The sequence below is a fragment of the Taudactylus pleione genome, unplaced genomic scaffold (assembly GCF_031769625.1).
Source record: "Taudactylus pleione unplaced genomic scaffold, aTauple2 ptg000479l, whole genome shotgun sequence".
NCBI lineage: Eukaryota > Metazoa > Chordata > Amphibia > Anura > Myobatrachidae > Taudactylus > Taudactylus pleione.
In genome coordinates this window covers 4,208,979-4,236,267 of record NW_028284881.1, presented here as the reverse complement: position 1 = coordinate 4,236,267, position 27,289 = coordinate 4,208,979, and the positions used below count along the sequence as shown (strand labels likewise).

Below are 27,289 nucleotides of genomic sequence, written 5' to 3'. Positions count from 1 at the left end.
GTGATTATAGTATTATGCAACTTCACACACTTTTAATTAACCACTTACCTGGTCACAACGTATGTGATGTGGCCAGAGCCAGCTGTGCTTCAGCCCTTTCAGCTGGCAAGGTTGCATCACATATGTTTGCGCCGTCAGGCTCTGTGCCCCAGCTGCAGAAGAGGAGGATCTCCAGAGCATGTTCTCTCGGGTGTGGTTTAGAGTGTTCAAATTGAGAATGTCGACATGGGCGGGAGTTATTTTAGAATGGGGCCTATGGACACTGAGGGATGGGGAATGGTGCAAAACACCACCTTAATATATATTTTGAAATAAAATATTTAAATATATTAAAAATACTTTTAAAACTTTATGAAATAAAAAAAATGAATTTCTGACCGGTTTTGTAGAAAAATAGTCAGTTAAGTGGTTAACAAGAACTTCAAGCTGTACGCAGTTCTTACCATCATAATCTCACAAGGGCATGGCTGAAGCCTGACCAGTAATTACACCACATTTATGCATCTAAATAAGACAGGATGAATTCTTTTTTTCTCGATTGGCTTTTATTCACTCACTTGTAGGATTAGTAAAAGCTTTAAAAAATATATTAAACCGCTATTTGGTAATACATAGAAAAGGCTAGCGTGTTTATTTGTAAACTGTATAATATACATGAAGTATCTGGAGTGCTTGTACTCAACAAATGAAACTCTCCATGCTCTTTTTTTACTCCACTGCAGCAGGAAAAGATTCAGTGACAGCTCTGCAAACATGCACGGAGTGGATTGGGCGATTCATACAGTGGCAGGGCCAGCAGTGTAACAGCAGAATCTGCTTTTACACCTGTATGAAATCTCATTGGGACACTGCTAAAGATGTGGGAGAAATGTAATCTGTTTGGTAGAGGGGTGAGGACGTAATGCTTTATGCAATTGTATACCAGGATAACACCAAGCAATGTAGTTTACTTCCATAGCACAAATTTGAATATTTCAATGTTGGGGTTTAGTGGTCCTAAACACCACTAATTAGTATAAAAGGCATGAAAACAAAGTATTGCATACCAACCTTTATGTCCTCCAAAAGTGCGTGTGGATTTTCAATTCCCTCTGGGACACATTTCTTATTTTCAGGAAGAGACTCTAATTTCTCCACAAGAGCTTTCAAACCCTTCAGTTCAAACTCTGTGAGGTGTGTCCACCTGGAAGCCACCTCATTGGAAGGAGATCCTGATGGGGTCTTAGGAAAATCGCTGTGGACCACGGATTTTGAGCTTTCGTCTGAGTCATTGGACAAAGTCCTTTTTAGGTATTGCATCAATGAAGCTTTTTGTTTCTTTTCCACTGAATCTTTACCATCCGAATTTGTACTGTTAGGCGTTAAGGGTTCGTCACCTGACAATTTGGATACCTTTTCACCATTGTCATCTTTCTCTTCCAGCATATGAGCATCACCCGACTCTTCCTCCATTTCTAACCAAGAATCTGAGGACAAGCTGTCTATACTGGGAATTCTTGATGAATCTAAAAAAACACAAATAGAACACGTTACTTACTGGACCTATGTTTTCACTGTGCAATTAAATACATTTTACCATCACACCCTATAGCAGGCCACTTCGCAAGGGAGCGCTACTGCTTTGGATCTGCACTACCACCTACTCAATGTATTACACTAACCTCCTTCCTCTGGCAGGATCAATTTTGTTTGTCACATTAAAATGGTAACAGGGGAAAGAGGAGGAAAATCTACGGACCATTCACAAGCTGCATTGTGATTGGCGGGATCCTGGGATTTTGGGGAAAAAAACTGCGGAATTGGAACCCCAGGATTGGTGCTTCCAATCCAGGTGATCTCCGGGAGTGAACCACGCATGCGCAGTTTAGCTGGGCAGCGCTGAGCACTTTCCACTGAGCGCGCTGCCCCGGACCGTGACGTCATGGAGATCATGCTGCACAGCCCTGTCACCAGCCCACACACTCAACAGCCATTCTCGCGCAGGTGAGACACCGGTGATGTGATTGAACCTAGTGATGAGTGCCGTGTGTGCGCCTAATGACACTAGCACTATCACACAGTGTCATTCTGAGGGCGCTGAGCCGCCGTAGACTCCGGACTGTCACTGCCCTGCCTCTGAGTGACTTGTTGGAGGGGCGAAGGCTGAGGCATTGAGTGAGGTCTGAGGAAGACTGGGTGGACTGGCATAGTCACAGACAGTTGCGGCTCCCGGGTACCTGCTGCTGCGCCAGTGAAGTGAGTGCCTGGAACTCCCTGCAAGTGCACTGTTTGCTGAAGACTGAAGCTGAGGAGTGAAGAGTCTGATAGGGGTATTCAATATGGGTGCGATAACATCCTTTTTTGCGTTAATATCATTGGTTTTAGTTTTACACCGTATTCAATTTCAAAGACTTATCGCAGCTTTGAAAAGTCTTTGCTAAAAAACGGGGATAAGCTTTCACCATTGAATAGGTGTCGAAAAAAAGTGCAGAATTGGGGTTTAGGGGTGCAGGCTTAAAAAAAATAGCCTGCACCCCTGGGAATGACATTTAAAAAAGAACGGTGTCAAAAAAAAGTTTTTTTAAAAAATAGGGACACCCCAAAACAATTATTTAAAAATTGGGGTGCAAAAAAAAAAAAAAAAAGTGAAAAAATTGTTAAACAATAGGGAAATAGGTTCAGGGCTATTCTGCAAGTATGCGGCAGATGTTTTCTAGAATAGAATTATAGCGGCAGGTGCACAAATGCAGAAATTAAAAAAAAAAATTACTTTAGGGACACCAAAATATGCTAGTACCCATTTTCATGTACCCCAAATTTGATGGGACCACTTAAAAAAACGAAAAAAATAACCTAAGTGCTCTTCTGCATCACTTCTTCAATGTCGGAAAAAAAAAACACCTGCTGCGGCTATTTAAATCCCCGACTTTCAATTAAAGGCTAAAACGGGGGTATCCATAGTGTTCCCCAATGTTTTTGCAACTTTAGGGGGATCTTACAAGTATTTTAAGGAAAAATTCGTAACTTTCCGCAAATCCAACTTCGGAGTTTCCCACTTTCGTTAATTTTATTTTGAATACGGGGAGAAGCGGGAGCGCGCACCATACCTTTACGCAGAAAAAAACTCCGATATGAAACGTTAACTTCGCCAGGGAAGTTAACCTTTCATATTGAATACCCCTCTGTGTGTGTTGCACTGCTGCTTTCAACTGGACTGGAGTGAGTCAGCTCTAGAGGGTAAGTCAACTGAATATTTATTTCATAGTGTGGTGCTGGGCTAGCTGGGGGGAGGGGGGAAGAGTTTTTTTTTCCTGCAGGCAGGTGGCCTATTTTCATTGATCTACCTAATCCTGGGATTGAGATATTTTTCACTCCAAAACCCGGGACTTGTAAAAAAAAAATTAGGCGGCATTGGCGTTTCTAGCTGCAATCAACAGATTTCAGACCAGGCTATAAGAAGAAGAATACTGGAACAGCCCCCTTGGCCTCCAGCTATTGTAAGGAGACAAAGTAAAATATGTCTAATAAATGGCAGCTCTAATGTTCGGCAACTTTCCCCATCAGTGATGAACAAGAAGATATTTCCCCAACATTGACAGAGGTGGTCTTGAGGGGTATTTTTCACACCTGTTTTAAGATGTCACAATGTCTAATGCGGGCCAAACATCTATGGCCCCGATTCCCCGTTTTGCTGAACCAATAATCGGGATCGGTGAATCGAGGATTTCCAACATGTTGGAATTCCCTGATAGAATGGGGAATTGGGCCAATCCATCGCAGATGTATGGGCCCCATTAGTCACGCTGAAATGATTTTCAAAGTATTACATAGACTCTACCAGACACCAGATAGGTAACACAAGATTTGGCCAGCACATTCTAAGTATTGTCGGAGAAACTGTGGCCAGGTTGTAAATATCTTTCATGCATTCCGGGTGATGCTTGGTCAATATGTGTGTGTAGTGATGGGGAGTGGGAGCCTTTTGACTGATTGCGAGGGTTACGGGAGTGTCACTTACTCTAGAGTTGTTGGTGGCACGCTCATGTATATACTGGGGTTCAGTGATGTGCGGTCAGTTGAGGCAGGTTAGCAGAGCCTTTCCGGTCATACTGGCCTCCCCAGCCATTTACCTAATCGCAAGTCACTGCAGGGGTTATACTTGAGAAGATCATTAACCAGTTACCTAGCATGGCCACCTTCTACCATTGCTCTATGGTCCAGTTCTGACACTCATGTGCCCATTGTAGGAGGTTTTGGCGGTGGACAGGGGTCAGCATGGGCATTTTGACCAGTCTGCGGCTACACAGCACAAAAGCAGCAAGCTGTGATGAACGGTTTGGTCTGACACCTTTCTATCATAGCCAGCATTCAGGGATGGTTCTAGGGGCGGGCTAACAGGGCCGTTGCCCGGAGCTCTGGCCCTTAGAGGGCACCGCCGAGTCCCCATGTATTTTTATTTATTTTTTAATCACAGTCTTGGTGGTGGCAGCAGGTCCTAGCTGCAGCCCGCGAGTACCCCCGGGGCCCCCTACCTCCGACCCAGCTCCTCCCCCCCTCCTCCCTGACAGGAGCAGTGCGCTCACTGCACTGATTATGACCGGGCTCCCCTGTGCTTGCGCTGCTGCACTGCAGTAATCAGGCATGGAGGGCCAGGGCCGGGGATCCCATGACCCGGCACAATAAAGTTGTTTTTTTTCTTACCCTGCACTGCGCGCGTGACGTCACGAGCGCTCTGAAGAATAAAGACAGTCGGGTAGGAGCCTGCACCCGTGAGGAGTATAAAGAGAGGATTCAAGTAAGCGAGTCACACTAGTTGTAGCCAGGAGTAGGATGTGGATATGCGAAGGGGAGACTTGTGTAGGATGTGGATGGGGGAAGGGGAGCCATGTGTGGGATGTGGCTATGGGAAGGAGAGCCATGTGTAGGATGTGGCTATGGGAAGGGGAGCCAAGTGTGGGATGTAGATATGGAAAGGGGAGCAATGGGTTGAGCAGCACAGACAGTGTAATGGTTAGCACTACTGCCTCACAGCACTGAGATCGTTGGTTCGATACCCACTACGGCCCTAACTGTGTGGAGTTTGTATATTCTCCCTGTGCTTGCGTGGGTTTCCTCCGGGTACTCCGGTTTCCTCCCACACTCCAAAAATATACTGGTAGGTTAATTGGCTCCTAACAAAAATTACCCCTAGTGTGTATGTGAGCATGTGGTAGGGAATATAGAGTGTAAGCTCCACTGGGGCAGGGACTGATGTGAATGGCCGTATATTCTATGTACAGCGCGGCGGAATATGTGTGCACTATATAAATAACTGGTAATAATAATAATAATAATAAATGTAGATAGGGGAAGGGGAGCCCTGTGAGGGTTCTGGATGGGAGAAGGGGAGAACTGTGTGGGTTGTGGATGGGGTAGGGGAGCGCAGTATGGCATGTGGATAGGGGAAGGGGAGCGCAATGTGTGAGATGTGGGAAGGGGAGCGCAGTGTGTGGGATGTGGACAGGGGAAGGAGAGCGCAGTATGGGATGTGGATAAGAGAAGGGGAGCGCAGTGTGTGAGATGTGGGAAGGGGAGCGCAGTGTGTGAGATGTGGGAAGGGGAGCGCAGTGTGTGAGATGTGGGAAGGGGAGCGCAGTGTGTGAGATGTGGGAAGGGGAGCGCAGTGTGTGAGATGTGGGAAGGGGAGCGCAGTGTGTGGGATGTGGATAAGAGAAGGGGAGCGCAGTGTGTGGGATGTGGATAGGGGAAGGGGTGTGAGATGTGAGAAGGGGAGCGCAATGTGTGAGATGTGGGAAGGGGAGCGCAGTGTGTGAGATGTGGGAAGGGGAGCGCAGTGTGTGAGATGTGGGAAGGGGAGCGCAATGTGTGAGATGTGGGAAGGGGAGCGCAATGTGTGAGATGTGGGAAGGGGAGCGCAATGTGTGAGATGTGGGAAGGGGAGCGCAATGTGTGAGATGTGGGAAGGGGAGCGCAATGTGTGAGATGTGGGGAAGGGGAGCGCAATGTGTGAGATGTGGGAAGGGGAGCGCAGTGTGCGAGATGTGGATAAGAAAAGGGGAGCGCAGGGTGTGGGATGTGGATAAGAGAAGGGGAGCGCAGTGTGTGGGATGTGGATAGGGGAAGAGGAGTGCAATGTGTGAGATGTGGGAAGGGGAGCGCAATGTGGGAGATGTGGGAAGGAGAGCACAGTGTGTGGGATGGGGATAAGAGAAGGGGAGCACAGTGTGTGGGATGTGGATAAGAGAAGGGGAACGCAGTGTGTGGGATGTGGATAGGGGAAGAGGAGTGCAATGTGTGAGATGTGGGAAGGAGAGCACAGTGTGTGGGATGTGGATAAGAGAAGGGGAGCGCAGTATGGGATGCGGATAAGAGAAGGGGAGCGCAGTATGGGATGCGGATAAGAGAAGGGGAGCGCAGTATGGGATGTGGATAAGAGAAGGGGAGTGCAGTAGGGGATGTGGATAAGAGAAGGGGAGTGCAGTAGGGGATGTGGATAAGAGAAGGGGAGTGCAGTAGGGGATGTGGATAAGAGAAGGGGAGTGCAGTGTGTGGGATATGGATAGGGGAAGGGGAGTGCAATGTGTGAGATGTGGGAAGGGGAGTGCAGTATGGGATGTGGATAAGAGAAGGGGAGCGCAGTATGGGATGTGGATAAGAGAAGGGGAGCGCAGTGTGTGGGATGTGGATGTGAGAAGGGGAGCGCAGTGTGTGGGATGTGGATGTGAGAAGGGGAGCACAGTGTGTGGGATATGAACAGGGGAAGTGGAGCGCAGTATGGGATGGGGAAGGGGAGCTCAGTGTGTGGGATGTGGATAGGGATGCACAGTATGGGATGTGGATAGGGGAAGGGGATCGTAGTATGTGGGCTCTACTGTGGTGTAACATGTATAAAATGTACTACTGTGTGGTATAATGTGTATAAGGAGTACTACTGTGTGGTGCAATGTTAATAACGGACACTATTGTGTGGCGTAATGTATATCGGTATTATTCTGTGGCCACGTTCCTTTCCCATTAGGCCACGCCCCTATATGTTTTTACTACGCCTTCGGCACACACTGTCCCTTTTTCAGTTATGGGGGTGCCAAAAGAGACATTCTCCCTGAGCTCCACAAGATCTAGAACCTGCCCTGCCAGCATTACCTTCTACTGCAATTTGTGCTACAGCAGCTCTTCTGTAGGATAGGTCAAGACAGGCTAACCATCGCTCCCCATGCGCATCAATGAGTCTTGGGTGTCTATGACCCTGTTGCCGGTTCAACGGTTGTCCTTCCTTTGACCACCACCGCATACCAGGAACAAGACCTGTCGTTTTGGCAATGCTCTAACCCAGTCATCTAGCCATCACAATTTGGCCTTTGTCAAAGTCGCGCAGATCCTTACACTTGCCAATTTTTTCTGCTTCCGACACATCAATTTCAAGAACTGACTGTTCATTAGCTGTCTAATATAGCTCACCCCTTGACAGTTGCCATTGTAATTAGATAATTACAGTTATTCACTTCATCTGTCAGTGGTTTTAATGTTATGGCTCATAAGTGTATATATAGCCTCCAATAATTTGTCTAATAATAAATAATTGCAAGCTTTCACATTAAGCTCTCCTTTGACAGACTGTCCTTAATGTTTGCATTAATTGAACCTCTTAGATGCAGTGCACTTACCAAATAGCATCGACTCTTTCTGAAAGTCCTTACTGAGGTGACAGCGCTTGGTTAAGGTGCAAACATATCTCTCCAAGACATACCAGCACATCTCATAATAGAAGGGATAGCGGAACTTGGCATGCACCTTAAAGAAAGATGAGTTAACTTCAGACATTATATTACCAAAGCCGTAATTCACTAGAGAGCAGTACAAGCAGTTGCTCATGAGTGGAGGCAGTCATCCAAACCCTCAAAACAGATCTCATGGTATTATACTTTTTGTAAGAGCAGTTCAACCTATTAGCAACAGAGCAGCCTATATGCGATCCTCCTCATGTATTCGGGTATTATTTCTACGCAAATAAATAAATATATATATATATATATATATATATATATATATATATATATATATATATAGCAGGGAGGTAGCACTCTCCGGACTTTTCAAACAGCGCCAGATATTATCGACGTTTCAAGTTTATTGAAAACACGTTCTTAATTTATATACACAGCAAGATCTCATACATACACACACAGTACTTTACAAAAGTTTTAGGCTAGTATGGAAAAAATTCTACAAAGAAAGAATGCTTTCAAAAATAGTGGTGTTAATAGTTTCTTTTTATCAATTAACAAAATGCAAAGTGAATGAAAAGAAGAAATCTAAAACAAATCAATATGTGGTGTGACCACCCTTTGCTTTCAAAACAGCATCAATTCTTTTAGGTACACTTGCACAAAGTCAGGGATTTGTAGGATTACAGTCAGGTGTATGAATAACGAATCATACCAAACAGCTGATAATGGTCATCATTTTCATATGTAGGTTGAAACACAGTCATTAGCTGAAACAGAAACAGCTGTGTATGAGGCTTAAAACTGAGTGAGAAACAGCCAAACTGCTACAAAGGTAATAATGTGGAAGACCGTTTCATGTCACAGGTCATATACCATGGCAAGACTGAGCACAGCAACAAGACACAAGCAAAAAGACATCAGCAAGGTCTCTCCCAGGCAAAGAATTCAAAGCAGACTGGGGTTTCAATATGTGCTGTTCAAGCTCTTTTGAAGAAGCACAAAGAAACGGGCAACGTTGAGGACTGTAGACGCAGTGGTCGGCCAAGGAAATTTATTGCATCAGATGAAAGACGCATCATGGACATCGGAAGATGTCCAGGAGTGCCATCAGATCAGAACTGGCAGAAACAAGTGGGAGCCATATCATCACTACCAGAACTCCTTGTTGTTTTTTATGCTGAAGAATTAACAAAATCTATTGTTCGAAGAAGTCTGGCCAGAGTGGTCTTCATAGAAGAATTGTTGCCAAAAAGCCATACCTTCGACATGGAAACAAGGCCAAGCGACTCAACTATGCGCACATAGGAACTGGGGTGCAGAAAAAAATGGCAGCAGGTGCTCCGGACTGATGACAAAATTTTAAATATTTGGCTATAACAGAAGGCAATTTGTTCGCTGAAGGACTGGTGAGCGGTACAATAATTAGTGTCTGTAGGCAACAGTGACGCATGGTAGAGGTTCAATGCAAGTTTGGGACTGCGTTTCAGCAAATGGAGTTGGGATTTGGTCAGGATTAATGGTGTCCTCTATGCTGAGAAATATAGGCAGGTACTTATCCATCATGCAATACTATCAGTAATACGTCTGATTGGCTCCAAATTTATTCTGCAGCAGGACAATGACCCCAAACATACAGCCAATGTCATTAGGAACTATCTTCAGCATAAACAACAAGGAGTTCTGGTAGTGATAATATGGCCTGCACAGAGCCCTGGATCTCAACATCATCGAGTCTGTCTGGGATTAAACGAAGCGACAGAAAGATTTGAGCAGAAGATCTGTGGTTAGTTTTCCTCCCTTCAAAAACTGTGTGCAAGTGTACCTAGAAGAATTGATGCTGTTTTGAAGGCATAGGGTGGCCACACAAAATATTGATTTGATTCAGATTTCTTTTCTGTTCATTCACTTTGCTAAAAATAATCTATTAACACTTTTATTTTTGAAAGCAGTCTTACTTTGTAGCATTTTTCCACCCCTGCCTAAAACTTTAGCACAGTACAGTATATATATATCTATACACACACACACACACACACACACATATATATTATTGTACTATATTACAGTTTTATTTTGTGGCACGGTGTAGGATTTGCGGATGTTGGCATCTTATTGCTGTTACGACTTACTGTTTTAACGTCACTGGAGGCTGCCGGAAGTCATGCGGGAGCCGCAAACGGAGCCAGTGAGTGGCAGGCATCTATGGGGTGATATTGTGTATATAAAAAGGTAAGAGCTGGTTGTATATTTTTTGTATGTCCTGATAACGGGTTTTCAATAAACAGGAAACGTCTAATATCTGGAGCGGTTTGAAAGTCCTGATAGTGCCACCTGTCTGCTTGTTGTAAATCCTCAGGCTGAGGACAGTGCCCGAGTGCCGCATCTATCCGATAAGTATCATTTCACATTGCGGGCACCGTGTTAAGTTGTTGTTTACACCTGGGTGAGCCGGATATATTGGTTTCATTATATAATATATATATATATATATATATACACACACACACAAAGATATACACACACTGAAGCGCCAAAAATCATGGGATAGGTGCCTAGTATTTCAGAACAACAGTTACGAGCCAGCACCAATGTGTATGTATAACATTTCTCTTATCCAGAGAAATAAAATTATTTGTTCTTAATGACCTAGAGACCTCATTCACGTAATTAAAAGATAGAGATAAAATATAATATCTCTCTATCTATCTATCTATATATCTATATATCTATATATATATCTATATATATATATATATATATATATATATATATATAGTTAGTATTCCCAATTAATGATTTTATGGAGGTGCTAACTGCTAATCTTGTAATTAGACAAATGAACTAACAACAGAAAAAGGAAAAGATTTTAAATCCCATGCACGGTTGTTAATTAAAGTGCCTAGTATTGTGTAGGACCCCCTCTAGCCCTGCAAGGTGCAGCAACTTGACGTGGCATTGATTCCACAAGTGGACGGAAGACCTGTGAAGAGAATGGTGACCCATGCCGCTTTGATAGCTTCCCACAGCTGCATGATACTTGTAAGGAGCTGTGGGAAGCAATGGACCTGTCCACCATGTCCCATAAATGCTCAATTAGGTTCATGTCTGGCGAACGTGGTGGCTACATCATTCGTTGAAATTCTCCAGAATGCTCCTCGTACCAATTCAGGACAACTTAGGAATGATGACACTGTGCATTATCCTGCTGGAATAATCCATCGTTGTGGGGGTACAGGAATCCTTGAATGGCTGCAAATGGTTTTCAAGCAATGCAACATAGCGGTTACTGGTCAATGACGTGTTCAGGCGGACCAGTGGACCCAACCTATGCCACGTGAGCACACCCATACCATTATGGAACTACCACCAGCCTGCATGGTGCCTTGTTGACAACTGGGGTCCATGGCATCATTGGGTCTGCACCACACCGGAACCCTACTATCAGCCCCAAAAAAACTGGAACCGCAAATCGGACCACACCACATTGCCAGTCCTCCAGGGTCCAATTAGTGACGTCACAAGCCCAGGTGAGGCGTTGTGTCCATTGTCGTAGTGTTAACAGGGGCTCTCTGGTGGGTCTTCTGCTCCCATATCCCATGAAAGCTAAAGTACGCTGCACTGACCTGCTGGATATGCGTCTGTACCTCCTGCATTGAATGCGATTTGAGCCAGTGTCTTTTGTCTGTTATCACAGACAATTCTGGCCAGACGCCGCACGTCGCCTTACCATGAGCAGCTAAGCCAGTGTTCAAACTGATTCACATGATGTGAGATTTTAAGTGATCCAGGTCTGGGTATGACCAAGAAATCACAGTACGTTGACACCATCTACCATTACCTTCATATACTGCTATCCCATGACTTAGCACGTCAGTTTATATACTGTAATACCATCAAAATATTTGGGAACAAAAAAAAAACATATATACGTCTCTCTGGTATCTTTTGACGATTTCCCAGTCCAGAATAAGGTATCCTGTTCTGATGCAAATATCAATCTCCAGATGGTTAGCAGACTTGTCTCTTTCCCCTCTATTTCACCAGTACAATGGATCCTGCTGCAAAGAGTTATGCGGCACATCCACTAAGCGATATTAATGAGCAATTGCATGATTACGACATCGTAATCGTGCAATCGCTCATTAATCGTGCACTATAATGACCAGCGATGTGTGTGACAGAGTCTCTGAATTAGTATACAAAGTGCTTTGATGCAGCTGCTGCAGCTTTTTTCCATGCCAAGTTTCGTTTACTCAGGTGCACACAGATATACAAGCATTGCATATCCAATTAGTCAGTGAAGTTTCCTGGTGTGTCCTAGTCGCATTGCATTGCTAGGAAGATGCATTTTCGGACAAACAAAAAAGATGCCTGACGCAGCAGACTAGCACGGGACCTGGCAGCACACTCGCACCAGGCATCTTACGCTGCGTAGCGTATTAAGGCTAGATGTATGAGGACACATCTGTATACTGACTATTTATATTTGGTACGAGGGCCTCCCTTTATATATTTTTTTCTCCCACATATATTAATATTTTATATTTGATGGTATTACGCTATATCATTTTATTTCATATGTATTGAAATCACTGGATACTTGCCTGTGAACTACATTTTTTGGAGAATGAACAAGTGATGCACAGTGGTATAGTATGTGTGTGAAGAGACCAGTTATATAACACAGATCAAATTATAGCTAGATGATCTATATGGAAAACATGTAAAGTAGTAATGGGAGAAAGTAATTTGTAATCATCGTCTAGGGGTCTATTCAGCAAAAGTGACGATGTTGCCCAGAATATTGTCGGGCAACAGTCACGATTTTTTATGAATTATTAAAATGTATGGATGCTATTCAGCATTATTTTATGCAGTGACAGCGGTTGCAATAACACGCTGTCCATGCGATGTTACAGAAGGCATTGTTATCAGTTTCCGAAAACAATACCTTCTGCTTCTGCTACTGCGCATACTCAGTCATGTGCTTCCGAACAGTCTCCGTCCTGGCTTCGAGGTGACCGCAGACGGGTAAGTGTAAATACAGCCTGTCCAAAGTGATTGACATGTGTACACAGGCTTTATATTAGTCTGTATACATGTATATTTATGTGCTTTTATATTTAACATTTATATATAAATGTTAAATATAAAAGCATATAAATATACATGTATACAGGCTAATATAAAGTCTGTAAACACGTCAATTACTTTCGGCAGGTTTAACAGGCTCTAATTGGTCTTACCTGCCGGTGGTCACCGGGAAGCAGGGACAGAGACTTGGCGGTGTTACAGGATGTTGCAGGGACTTATGGGAAAATTTCCCACTGTCCCGGCAGTTTTCGGGCAATTTAATGTAATTTCTTCATATAACGCTATTCTGAGATGGCACTATACAAAGTAAAGATTTATCGAGTGATTTGACACTTTTTGCTTTAGCAAAAAGCGTTAAAGCACTGTAGAGAACAATGGCTGATCCCTACAGTGCGGTACTCTGTGAAATGGGAATTATTGGAGAAAATAATTACGTTATCTTCTCCATTGCTGAATAGGGGATTTATATTAAAAAAGCCGAAATTTATGATTTGATGCAAAAAAGATCATTGCTGAATAGACCCCTCAATGTTTAACGATCACCAAGTTACAAGTTGTTCAGTTTCTCTTTCCACTGTAGTTATACCCCACTCATTACATTAACGACAACGATATGCAGTCATAACGTTAGAATGTCGACACTTGCATAATGTCAACCTAGTCAGAATGTTGTCATCTGATTTTAGGGTTAGGCTTGAATTCAAAGTGAATGTAAAAAGCGCACTGTCTACATGCAGACTATTGACATTCACAATGGGGACAAAATGTCGACATTTTACATGTCGACATTCTGGTGTCAATAGTCTGAATTATTCCACACAACTAAATACCACAAAGGACAGTTCTCAACAGTGATTAAGGCTGAGGAAAATAAAAGCAAACACGTTTCCTTCAAAATATAGGCAATACAATTTGTAATTAACTTCTGAACCATTTATTTGCCATCAACAAGAGTACCACTATTTTTTCTCTGCAGTGATAACATTCATCTTTAAAAAGTATATTTTTCCTTTAATTGGGTTGGAAAGTGATCTGGTTAAATGGGAACAGTGTATTACATTTAGGCCTATACATTGTACTAAAGCCTTACTCTCAATAACCTTGTACTCTGTCTCTATAGTTCAAAGGTCATAGTGACAGGCTGTCGTACTGTACCAGTCATATCAATCACTCTTTACGACAACAACAAAAACTGTACAAAACATATCAATATAAAGAAAGGTCAAAGAAAGGTTATACTGATGCATTTTCCCAATGGGCTTCAGTAAGCGCAGATTACGTACTGAGCAATATAGTGTCAGGAAAAAAATATTGCAAAGAAAGCGTACACAAGGATTCCTTGGAGTCACTTGAATTTACACACCATGATTATTTTAATGTTTACAGTCAGCTGTACATCCAAAGCCATCAAATTGCAATCTGTAAACATGATCAAGTACTGCACGAGTAATTCATATTTAAATTTGTAATAAGTTTGCATGAAAACTGAAAATAAAACATAGCATTACATAAAGTAAACAGGTCTTCACGGAAAACAAGACCAAAAACTGTATCCTCTAAGAACTACAGTAATCTTACCCTTGTTCGGTCTTCAATTTCATATACACGAAGTTGCATGGGAATATTAAAGCTGTGCAGTATGTTGCCACCAAACACCAGTGAGTCTGCTGGAGTGTACACAGCATGAATCCATCCTAAAATCAGAAAGTAACCAGCTGTGAGAAGGTCTGTAGATGCAGATAGAATGTGGCTTCAGAGTAAAGGTGGCCTGCGGCAGGACAAAGCCGGCGTCTTCCAGCAACTTGACAAGTGGAGAGCTGCACATTGTGCTTCATTACAGAGGTTATTGCTGTAATACCTCTCTCCCTCCTTTTCAATCTATTCTCATTCAGCACTGCAGTTAGACATTTTTTTTCTGCACGATATGTAATGCAGGGAGGCTGCCTCTCCACAGCTAACCAGCAGGAAGAAAACAGGCGGACTCTCAGTCCAGTGAGAATGAAAGGATTCACTCTCCCAACCCCCTACCGGAGGGGAAAAACACACACTTGAGCCATTAAACATGGTCTGAGCTATGTGTGCTCCAAGGAAGCAATTCCAGGGCAGTTCAAAGGGAAAGGAAGTTTAGAAAAAAAAAATCCAGTGAGACGGCTTATACGATTTCGTCAGACACTATGCATAGAGGACAGGCAGATCAGTCACAGCTCTGCCATTAGGTACAATTGTAGAAGAAGTCGCAAACCTAATTCCTTAGGACTGTCAGTATTTGCATGAGCATTGTCATTGTGGAAAGGAATAAACTGGTTTATTTTATGGCACATTGCAAAATAAAAACCCACAGAAAATCTCCATGGTTAGTTTCAGTTGGACATTCAACCAGTTTCTAAGGACAGCTTCATAAAGACATAGGAAAAGAGCATATCATTTTGGTGGTTTGTAGACAACACATGTAGACATCAACAATGGGGACAGAATGGCGTAAAGATGCCCTGTACTAATGCATTTCTGACATTTATCTTATTATTCATACATATGGTCAAACTAGATTTCACGACTGGGTATAAAAACAAACATTTTAAGCAACCTCTTATACGTCTAAAATCAAATACTTTCACCAGTCTGCTGTTGAATAGTTTTTATCTATATATTTTATTCATGTGCAAATCTCCTATGCTATGTACCTCAGCACTGAGCATTCAGAACTGAGACTACTTTACGGAGTTCTGTTTTATTGTGCATTTCTCTGAAACTACGGAGTATGCTGGCACTGAATACATGTAAATAATATTGTGGAAAGAGTATAAAAATGGGTATTATAAAAATAAAGGTTAAACCCACATGGCATCCCCTCTCACCAGTACTGGCTGGACTAGCCTTGGCTGGGTGCCCTATCTTTAGAAGTGTCCTATTTTAAAAGTGTCAACTTCTTTTTAAATCGATTAATTGGCATTATATCAGCGCTAAACAACAGAGAAACAGAAGGAAACCGACCAAACTACAAACAAACAACAGCCTCACCATTAATTGGACAAAGTGGAATGAACAATTGTGAGTTCACAGTCTCCATACTTCTAGCTCCTGTGGATACATAACCAGGACTTTCATTATTGAACTCCCTGTCTGGTGGCTGCATAAACCTGGTGCTTCCCTTCCTACTATTGCTGCTGGCTCTGTGCTTTACATATAATCCTGATGCATACTTATCTGTGTTATGTCAGTTTACCTCTATAATAATGTACTTTTACCTTAGCTCTTTTTCTAAGTCTTATATCATCTAGCTCCTACCACTGTATATTTTACTATTTAATTTCTGCTCCCACCAAATCTCCACTTTTTTATACTCAATAATAAACTTTTGCAGTACAGACTCTTTCCCCACACTGTACTATTACTTGCGTTTCTGGAAATCTGCTCTCTCCTACATTCTGTCTTCATTCCTACTTTTAACTTTTCTTCCCCTATTTACATCATCCTTACTATTATCATGTTTTCTTCAAATCCCACCTTCACTCAGTGTCTACCTAATCTTTTGTTCTGCCCCTTGCTTCCACCTTTATCCTTTCCCCCTTGTCTCTTCCATTTCCTCTTCCCCTTATCTCCTCTCCTCTGTTTACCTTCCTCCCCATCTTCTCCCATTACTCCACTTTCATTCTCTTATACTCCACAGGGGTCCTACAACCTCACTGCTAATCCCTCCTCCCACTCCCCTCTCCATGTCACTTTACCCCACATCATTAATTTCCCTTCCTGCCCACCTTCTACTGGCTCCCCTTCTAGCACTGGAGTCCGCACCATCGCTACACTATATTCAGCTCGGTCCCCCAAATTAATCTCACCCCCACGCTACAGCAACCCTGATAATCTCATTCAAATCTCTCCAACAAACTCTGTCCCTCTATCCTGTGCCCTCTGGAATGCCAGGTCAGTCTGTAATAAACTGGTCCCGACCCATGACCTTTTCATCTCCAACTCCCTGAATCTCCTAGCTATTACTGAAACCTGGATTTCACCCTCTGACACCGCTTCTCCTGCAGCTCTCTCCTCTGGGGGCCTCACCTTTTCTCACACCCCACGACCTGGGGGTCGCCATGGTGGTGGTGTTGGGGTCCTTCTATCACCTGGTTACTCATACCAACCCATTCCCTCTGAACCATCCCTCATTCTCTTCATTTGAAGTCCATGCTATACGTCTCTTCCACCCAGTACACCTCCAAGTAGCTGTCATTTACCGTCCCCCTGGCCCTCCCTCCAAGTTCCTTGACAACTTTGCTTCCTGGCTCCCTCACTTTCTCTCCTCAGACCTTCCCTCCATTATCCTAGGTGACTTCAATATTCCAATTGATATGCCCACAGAATCCTCTGCCTCCAAACTCCTCTCCCTCACATCGTCACTTGGTCTCTCCCAATGGACCTCCTTACCCTCCCATGTGAGTGGCCATGTGCTTGATCTGGTCTTCACACACCGTTGTGATATTTCTGACCACCTCAATTCCCCATTCCCTCTTTCTGACCATCACCTTCTCTCTTTTAACCTGTCCCTCTCTCCTTCCCCTCCTCTACCTCCAAAAGCCTCCATTACTAAGCGTAACATTGACGCTATCGACACAGGTTCCTTTTCTTCCCTGCTTGACTCACTTCTCTCCCCTATCCTCTCTCTCTCCTGCCCTGAACAAGCCACTTCCCTATACAATGCCTCCCTTACTTCTGCTCTGGACTCTGTTGCCCCAGCGATCACTATTCACACGCGCAGATCTACTCCTCAACCCTGGCATTCCAAATGCACCAGATACCTGCAAAAGTGTTCTCGAACTGCCGTGCGACAGTGGAGAAGATCACGCTCTAAGGCAGATTTTCTCCATTTCAAATTTATGCTCTCATCCTATAGTGCTGCGCTCTCCCTCTCTAAACAGTCATACTTTAAGAACCTCATCTCCTCTCAGTCCTCTAATCCCCAGCGTCTCTTCTTCACTACTTTCAACTCCCTCCTTCGCCCACCCCCTCCTCGTCTCCCCTCCTTGCTCACTGCCCTTGACTTTGCTACCTACTTTACATCTAAAATTGATTCCATACGTCAGGACATCATATCCAACCAGTCCCCCAGCTCTCCACCTCCTCCTTTCCCAAATCACACCTCTCCATCAACTTTACCAACTCTAACATCCTTCTCCCCTGTATCTGGAGAGGAAGTCATGGCCCTCATCCGGTCCTCCCCCCCCTTCCACCTCCCCCCTTGATCCCATCCCCTCCCGCCTCCTCTCTCTCTCTCTGCCTGCTCCCATCTTGCCCACCTCATTAACCTCTCCCTCTCATCAGGCACTGTTCCTTCTGCATTCAAACATGCCCTTGTCTCCCCCATTCTTAAAAAACCTACCCTTGATCCTAACCTTCTTTCTAACTACCGACCCATCTCTCTCCTCCCCTTTGCCTCCAAACTCCTTGAGCGGATTGTCTACAACTGCCTTACCACTTTTCTTTCCTCCCACTTCCTCCTTGACCCTTTTCAGTCTGGCTTCCGTCCTCTCCACTCCACTGAAACTGCCCTCACAAAAGTCAGCAACGACCTCCTTGCTGCCAAATCCCAAGGCCACTACTCTCTTCTCATTCTCCTTGATCTCTCTGCTGCTTTTGACACTGTGGACCACCCTCTCCTGCTGAATATCCTTCACTCCCTTGGTCTACGTGAAACTGCCCTCTTCTGGCTGTCATCCTACCTCTCTGACCGATCTTTCTCAGTTTCCTCTCACGACTCCTCTTCCCCCCCCCACAGCCTCTTACAGTAGGTGTTCCCCAAGGTTCTGTTCTTGGTCCTCTCCTATTCTCCCTCTATACTTCCTCTCTAGGTGAACTCATCAGCTCTTTTGACCTACATTATCATCTCTATGCTGATGATACTCAAATCTACCTTTCCTCCCCTGATCTCTCCCCCTCTCTTCTGACTCGTATCTCCAACTGTCTCTCTGCTGTCTCTTCCTGGATGTCCCAGCGATTTCTTAAACTTAATATGTCTAAGACAGAGCTGATCATCTTCCCACCCTCCCACATCACCTCACTTCCCACTATTTCTTTATCAATTGATGGAATAACTATCTCATCTAGTCCCAAGGTGCGCTGTCTTGGAGTTATCCTGGACTCATCCCTCTCCTTCAAACCACATATCCAGAACCTTTCACAGTCCTGTCGTTTCCATCTCAAAAATATTTCTAAGATCAGACCCTATCTCACCCAGGATGCTACTAAAACCCTCATACACTCAGTGGTCATCTCCAGATTGGACTATTGTAACCTCCTCCTATCTGGCCTCCCCAAATCCCATCTCTCTCCTCTCCAGTCTATCCTTAATGCTGCTGCACGGCTTATCTTCCTCTCCAAGCGCTCTACATCTGCCTCCCCTCTCCTACAAGCTCTCCACTGGCTCCCCTTCCCTTTTAGAACCCAATTTAAGGTTCTCACGCTCGCTCACAAAGCCCTCACCCAATCTTCTCCCATATACATCTCTGATCTCATCTCCCTTCACGCTCCTCTCCGCCCTCTTCGCTCAACTAATGCATGCCGCCTTTCATGCCAGCTGATTACTTCCTCCCACTCCCGCCTCCAAGATTTTGCCCGCACTGCTCCCTACCTCTGGAACTCTCTCCCACTCCCCATCAGACTCTCCACCTGTTTGCAATCCTTCAAACGGGCTCTCAAGACCCACTACTTCATCAAAGCCTTCCAGCTATCATTCTAACTCCTTGCTCCTTCGTCCCCATCTGTGTCAACCCAGTTTGTCTTCCCCCACCTTTTTAGAATGTAAGCTCTCACGAGCAGGGCCATCTACCCTCTTGTGCTTCTCCTTACTATAGTGTCATTTACTTCTTACTCACCACTAGGGCACCTAACACTGGGTTGCTTATGCTCTGTTGCTTATCTGGGTGATATGGTCGCTAATGTAGCAATATATATTATCCATGTCCTGTATTGTATTGCTCTGTAAGTCACTTGTATACAATTTGTTTTTGTACTTTGTAAGGCGCTGCGGAACACTTGTGGCGCCATATAAATAAATGATAATAATAATAATAATAATACTGTTCAGCATTCACTATTGTATATGATGCATTAGGTATGTTATGCTTTCAAAAACTAAATGCCACCAAGTGGACAACTCCCATCACCTTATCTCCGTTGTTTCACGATGTGCTCCATTGTGTTGTTGGTTTTTACCCAGTCTGGTTTTATTGAGCTCCTGTTTGGCTGGAGGGTACCTTATCTTATAGCACTTTTGATGCATGCTCCTGTCTAAACTATTCTCCTTATTGCTAGATCCGTGATCTTTTATGTGTTTTAAAGCGCAGTGCAAGGGGGTGGGATTTGCCTTGTAGAGGAGCGTGGTTGTCTGTGTAGGGTTTACAAGGTATGCTGAAGTTGGGTATACAGGGTAGGGAGTGTGTCTTCCTTTAGTTGGGGATTATTACGTATATCCTTGTATATTTAGTTTATTCTTCCATTTATGGTACAGCACTTCTATTGTTTATATTAGGCTTTAGGTTTCTATTTGTAGTGTAGCCTGATGTTGGATGTTTGTCTCCATATTGATTTTCTGCTAGGGGCAGCCCTATTGTTTATCCATGTATCTGGTGGCATTTTGGGAAGTAATTCTATTTCTGTTGTGATTCTGTGTCATTTTAACCTACTTGGAAACATTTTAGGCCCAGTTTGAATGGCACAGTCAGGCCCTTATATGCTTGCTTGAAATTCTCTGGTTTTTAATTCGGTGGGTCATAAGAAGTTTGCACATTTTACTAGATACATCTTTCCTATATAATATGGTTAAATTCTATCTTTTTATGTGATTATTATTCCTGGTTGGATGCCTGCTAGCTCCGGTATTAGGCGATGCCATCCGGCATTGGGTATTATGTCCTTCCTTACAATGTATATTAACATTATCACTGTTTATTGTTATTCTACTGCTTCTATACATTGTGATTCTATGTTGACATATGTGCTGTGCTTTCTTCTCCTATCCTATATATTTGCTTATTTACAGTCTTCTAATTTTCTTATTGTTCTGTGTATTGTGTAATCTTAAAACAGCTTCTATAAACTCAATTATCATCAGTTACTTCATATTACGTTGCGCTTTACAATTGGGAACAAACAGTAATAAAGATTGGGTAACAACAGACAGACATGGAGGTAAAAGGGCTCTGCTCGCAAGCTTACATTCATTCACCAGGTAGGTCTTCTATGTCCTACTAGGTAATTTTACTTGGCGGTATCTCCTGTAGGGGACACCGCCACCTGTAGCTCCAGAGTACTCAGATGACCAAAGGCATCCCAAGAACTTTAACAGACTGCTTACACAGAATTTGTGGAACTGGCCATGTTGTGCCAGAAATACAGCTGTAACAGACTACATATGGTTAAACTGGGAAATGTCTCAAGGGGACCCAGGGGGATGATGTGATTTGTGTTCCCTTTGATGATTAAGGGGATACATCCAGCTAAACTGCACAGCCACTTACCACAGTGTGCCCACTGTTGCATGGGGATGGAAGGGAGGCGATGACAGCTTATCCAACAAAGCTGACACCAATCTTGAGAATATATGTCAAAGAATTGCCCTGACGAGGCAACGCCACCATGGGAAAAGGCTGGGCACAAAAGAGAACATCACCGCATTCTCTGTGTATTATGTTTAGACAATTCAAACTATAGGTTAAGGCGTCTGGTGGATTGTGCAGGCTGCAGGGAGACCGACCCCTAACAAGCTGGTAGAGGAGCAGATGACCATGGGTCAGCAGCCGGGACAGTTCCATCTGGGAGCAATGACCACAGCTCCTTTTAGAAAGGGCTAAACGAGCCGTTAATTAGCAAAATTAACACTAGTGTAATAATAATAATAAGTTTGGTGTAGCAACCCACTGATACTTGTTGCTGTAAAGTGTTGCTATAAAGTGCTTTGACAATAAAAGTTCTTTACTTTACCCATTCATTTCCTAGATGATTTTGAACACAAAATTAGTACTAGGTGCTTTCCAGTAGCACTGTGGTTCTCAAACTTGGTCTCCAGGACCCCAAACAGGTCACATTTTCCAGGTCACCTAGCAGGTGTATTCATTACTCACTGAAACATTTTAAAAAAATCTAATAATAATTTCACGTGATTCTATGAGGAGACCTGGAAAACATACACTGTTTGGGGTCCTGAGTTTGAGAACCTGTGCACTAGCACATAAGGTTAGCTCCTTGTAAACCAGCTAACTTGATGCCACAAAAGAGCTAAACATATCTCTACCCATCAGCGCCTTCACAAAAAGTAACTCCCCCTCCCTTCCATTTGCCCTATTTGTTTGCTCTATGCTTAGAGATTGGATGTTTAGTAGATTCCCTAAATCAAACAAACACAGATACTAACAAGCAATGAAAAGAACTCCACATAAATTGTAAGCTTGCGAGCAGGGCCTTCCTACCTATATATCTGGCTGTTATTACCTGTTTTGTTCTATAAATGTTTCTAATTGTAAAGCGCAATGGAATATGCTGTGCTATATAAAAAACTTAATAAATAAACTCACTTGTAGGTGGAATTCAATAAGCAGCCTAGCCAGTGTTCAAACTGACTTACGATATATCAGATTAGAACCAATGCATGTCTGGGAATTTTTAAGATGTCACAGTACGGTGGATGCCACCTACCATTTCCTTTACATACTGCTATCCCATGACTTTTGGCACTTCAGTGTATCTACATTTGCAGTCTAAGGCTGGGTACACACGTAAAGATATTCTGTCTAACCATCCAACTAGTTGATTGGTTGGAATGAAAATCTGGTAACGTATGGGAGTAACTGATCAGCAATTTGCTCCTAAATGCCAGCAAACAGATGAAAATGGTTGTTCAGACAAGTTTGTTAAATGTTTGATCTAAACAATATATTCAAACAACAGTTTTTGTCCATTTTCCGGCATTTGTCATTTGCTTTCATACCTTACCGGATTTTCATTCCAACCAATCAACTAGTTGGATGGTTGCACAACCAAAAAATGAATATGTATGGGCGCTAGCCTATAAAGATGTTAATGGAGACTCAAAAAATCATCAAATATGTATAATGTTCGATATCCAAAATGGCTGACAGCAGCCCTTATATAGATGGGAAATTTGCTGGATTCCCATAAATCAAAGAACATACAGACAAAGAATATATAGGCGCTGGTCAGTATAAAAAAAAGATTTAATAAATATATATGAAAGAGACAATATAAAGAAAAAATACTCTAAAAATTATATAAAAAACTTATACTATAAACAATTAAAAACATGGATCGAATCTCAAGTAAAATATAAATTAGACTATGTAAATTGGTGTATATCAGTGTATCAGTTGGGACTGTATTATTGACTGGTGCTTGTTTAGTCATTCAGTGGCTTCTTCAGAACAGTGTGTAAGGGTCCTCTCCCATCAGCTCTTTATGAGCCCTGCTTTGCTGATTTAGAAAAACAACAGTGAATTTACATCAAATACTACGGTATAGGAGGCGACACATACGAAGAGACTGACATTAGCCAGCATCCGCCGTCTGCGGAGGGAGGTATTTTTTCTATTCATTTTTAACCCCACCTTATTGCGGTCCCGTAGCTGCTAGATACGGACAGCAGTCGGGCCACTAGTCAGTATAAGTGGTACCTACTGACAGAGTGGACGCTCTCCTGATCACGTAAGGATTTCATTTAAAGTAATCAAAAGGATACAGGTTATATAACCTATTTTTTGCATGCATGTCTTTTTCCTTTTGTTCTATTCCTGAGAACTCTACTCTCCACCAATTGATATCCCCAGAATAACGGGGCATAAAAAACTCTCTTTTTGTGTGATACAGAGTTTTAACAATTATGTACATAAACTAAACACTTGAATCATCAATATCTATATTGGATCAGATGTACTTCCCTTGTATGCAGAGAAATAGAACCATCTAAGAAACCTCTTGCAGTAGCATATATGCAGGGGTAGAGTTAGAGCAAAATAGCTAAGCATGCATAAAGGTGGCTGACGAATGCATGGAAGGCCTATGAGTTCCAGTGAGGGCATTATTTATCTATTTTTTCTGGACAATATTACAATTATTAAATCAAAACGCCACAATTGTGACATCAATTGTCTGTGGTTTATACCCCCCTTTTTTTTGTTCAACATTTATTATTTTTTCTGGACTATATTATAAAGATTTAATCAAAATGCCATAATTGTAATAATAATTTTCTGTGGTTTATATCGGTTTTTAGCAGGATGTGTCTCTCATGAATTATTAATTTTTCTGGATAAGTTTTAACCAAATGCTGAAATGATATTGGGAATAATAATTTTCTAAACACTGTATCAACTATCGAATTATCAATTTGTGGTTTTCTTAAGTACCTTTAGTTTGATACAATGTTCTGACACCTTCTTGTTTTTCTTTATTTCATCTTGGTATAAACAGCCCTTGAGATGGGCAATATAACTGAATTTACTAACCAGATATCATCTTTGACACTAATCATCTAGACCAGTGGTGATTATTTTCATATAGCAAATCAGTTTATAGGTTTGACACTTTTTTCTCATTAACAAGCACCAGTCAATAATATAGTCCCAACTGATAGACTATATATATTGGTGTAGATCAGTGTAATATATATATTACTTGAGATTCGATCCATGTTTTTAATTGTTATAATATATGTTTTTTTATATAATTTTTAGAGTATTTTTTCTTTATATTGTCTCTTTCATATATATTTATTAAATCTTTTTATACTGACCAGCGCCTATATATTCTTTGTATGTTAGTTGGACAGAAAATCTTTACGTGTGTACCCAGCTTTAAGGCTTTTAGAAAGATTTGTGGATCATCTGTGACTTTTTGCCTGGCGTTGCATACAATAAACCTGCAATGCCTTCCATTTGCTACAAAACACAACTGCACCAGTGGTGTTCCATGCAAACACCAGCAATGCCTCCAGTGTTTTCCGTGATAACATGCCTGCACTAACAATCCACCGCTTTCATTGTCCAGCTACCTTGGTATAACATTTTAAAAAGGAGGGAATAGGTTTCATCTATGCACAGCCTGATATGACAGATTAAGCGCAGCTCCTGAATATCAGAGAAGGCGGGATCTCTATATTGATAGAAGAAGTACTGCTAACTTAATGTGAGAGCAAATTCCTACCAATATATGGCAGAGCTGCTTAGGGGAATCGGTATGTAGTGCCGGCTGTCGGGATGCCTCCTGTCACAATACCGACAGCGGCATCCCAATGGTTGGTATCCCGACAGGGGTCGGGTAAGTATACTAACACTCTCACCTTACCCTCCCTTCTTCTAGCCCAACACTAACCCTCCCCACCCCGCACCCTAACCCTCCCCGTTGGGTTAGAGATGGGCATGAAGGGGATAGACTTAGTGTCTAAAACTAACCCCCTAGGGGTGCCTAACTCTAGCATTTCCCCCCCAAAACCTAACTCCGCTATGTAACCTAAACCTAGGAAAGTGTTTGTCCTTGCAGTGCTTCTTGCGCTTAAACCTATAAAGGGACATGTGTGAAGACAGGCGCACAGTTAACGAACATAAAAGTTGATGTATCCCAGATCAACCAATTAGGACGCTTGTTTCAGTTTCTGAGCTGCCATAGAAAAATAGCAATTACAATATACTGTATGTTCTGATGGGTTATAGGATTTTATTTATATGTACACTATTACGGGTTGGGTACGAAATACCGGCGGCTGAATGCCGCCAGTTCAAATCCTGATGCCGGAAGCCCGATGAGTGAAGATCACGACAGGGGCACACAAGTACCCTATTCCTTTCCTGTCCGCCCCTTAACTTTAACCGTACCTGAATGGTGCCTATCCCTAACCCCCCTTTCCCGCACCCTAAACCTCCCAGGTGGGTGCCAAACCTAACCTCTCCCAGTGGTGCGTAACCCTAACCCCCCCCCCCCTCCCCACAGCCTAACCCTAATTTCTTCCCGGGGGTCCCTAAACCTAATCTCCCCATCCCCGGGCTAACGCTGATACTTACACGGATCCTTCGTTTGGGATTCCGTCGCCGGTATCCTGATTCAATTCAGGATAGCGGCATTGACATTTTGCTGGCCACCGGGATTAGGGCGATGGTATATCGGCGGCTAGCATCTCGTCCGCCAGCATATTAACTACATTCCCACTATTAAATGCTTTAATTCAAGGTGGCAGCACATGTAACACAAGTAATCATTCTATGAAATGTGCTTTCATGCAGATAGCCCATAAAATGGGTGTGTTATGAGAACACTAAATAAGTACATACACTGTGCTGCAAGGACAGCTCACTAATGACTTTAATAGAGTGAGTACATAGTACAAGGTTTTACCTATACACCTGGGCACTTATTTTCAATGTCCATATGTTTGAGCCCTAAGACTGAAGCAGAGTGAATACTTTGTGTTTCAGCTGCCTTAAGGGCCCTATACATCAGACAGTCGTTTCTCCAATTCGACTGGAACAGTCAATACACCGGTCGTAAACGCCGATCCGTCAAGGAAATTCTTCATGCTGAAAATCCCTATTTTGCCGATCCCGATCAGATGATGGGTAAATCAGGGAAATTTCAAATATGCACGGAGGGATCTTCCTGCATCATGTAAATCATTACGGAGTTTTCCTAAACAATTTATCTGCAAATAAGCACTGCCATTACCTGATGGAATAAAGAATGTGTGACCCTGCTTCAGTTCAATCTTCTGACACCCCTGTGATCGGTCTCCCAAAAATATGTCCGTTTGCTTCCCTGATAAAAGCCATTCCTCATAAAGCTGTAAGTTATGCACAGTGGGAGGAATCAACCAAAATACCTGTGGAGGAAATAAGACATGTCACGCCAAAAACCAACCATTAAGTAAGCAGGAGCAATGTCATGCACAAATCTGGCTGAAAACTGGGAAAAACAAATGTACAAATAAAGCCCATCTGGCCTACATTCCAACAGGGAATACTCAGTGATATCACATAAGGTGGTCATATCATTTCCCTTTTTAAAGCACATACATAAACTGTATAAAAGGTCTCTGGCGTCATGGACATTTATAAATATCAGGTAAGAGATGCAAGTACCTTTATGAACAAATATGGCACATGGACTGTATGTTACACAGATTATTCTTTACCCAAATATATATTGCATATTTGCAGTGGTTTAAAGAGAGATAGTCTCTGGTAATAAACTACAGATGGTTTATATAATCTGACTAGCTGATGTAGACATTTGTCATTTGAGGAAAGTAGCCCAGTCAGTAGACAGGGGGTAAGAGCTAGAAGGGATGAAGGTGTAAGGCTCTGAAGCTGTCATTGTGGAGTATCACCTCAGATTGCCATCTGCAGCTTACGTCTGGTTGTAAAGGTGCGTACACACGGTACGATATCTATGAACTATATGAACGATAACGATATATGTTCATTTTTATGCAGTGAATGACC

The 27,289-nt window shown here is 42.8% G+C and overlaps 1 protein-coding gene across 5 annotated transcripts in view; it reads right to left on the bottom strand.

Moving 5' to 3' along the window:
- KDM2B (lysine demethylase 2B) overlaps positions 1-27,289 on the bottom strand; it is a 185,638-nt gene that overhangs the window by 68,157 nt on the left and 90,192 nt on the right. For all 5 annotated transcript variants that reach the window (XM_088449175.1, XM_088449174.1, XM_088449176.1 and 2 more), the window contains 4 exons: positions 26,514-26,667; positions 14,379-14,494; positions 7,644-7,770; positions 1,051-1,505 (listed from right to left, as the gene is read on the bottom strand). In XM_088449175.1, the coding sequence (XP_088305301.1) occupies positions 1,051-1,505; positions 7,644-7,770; positions 14,379-14,494; positions 26,514-26,667 (852 nt within the window). The remainder of the gene's footprint in view (positions 1-1,050; positions 1,506-7,643; positions 7,771-14,378; positions 14,495-26,513; positions 26,668-27,289) is intronic.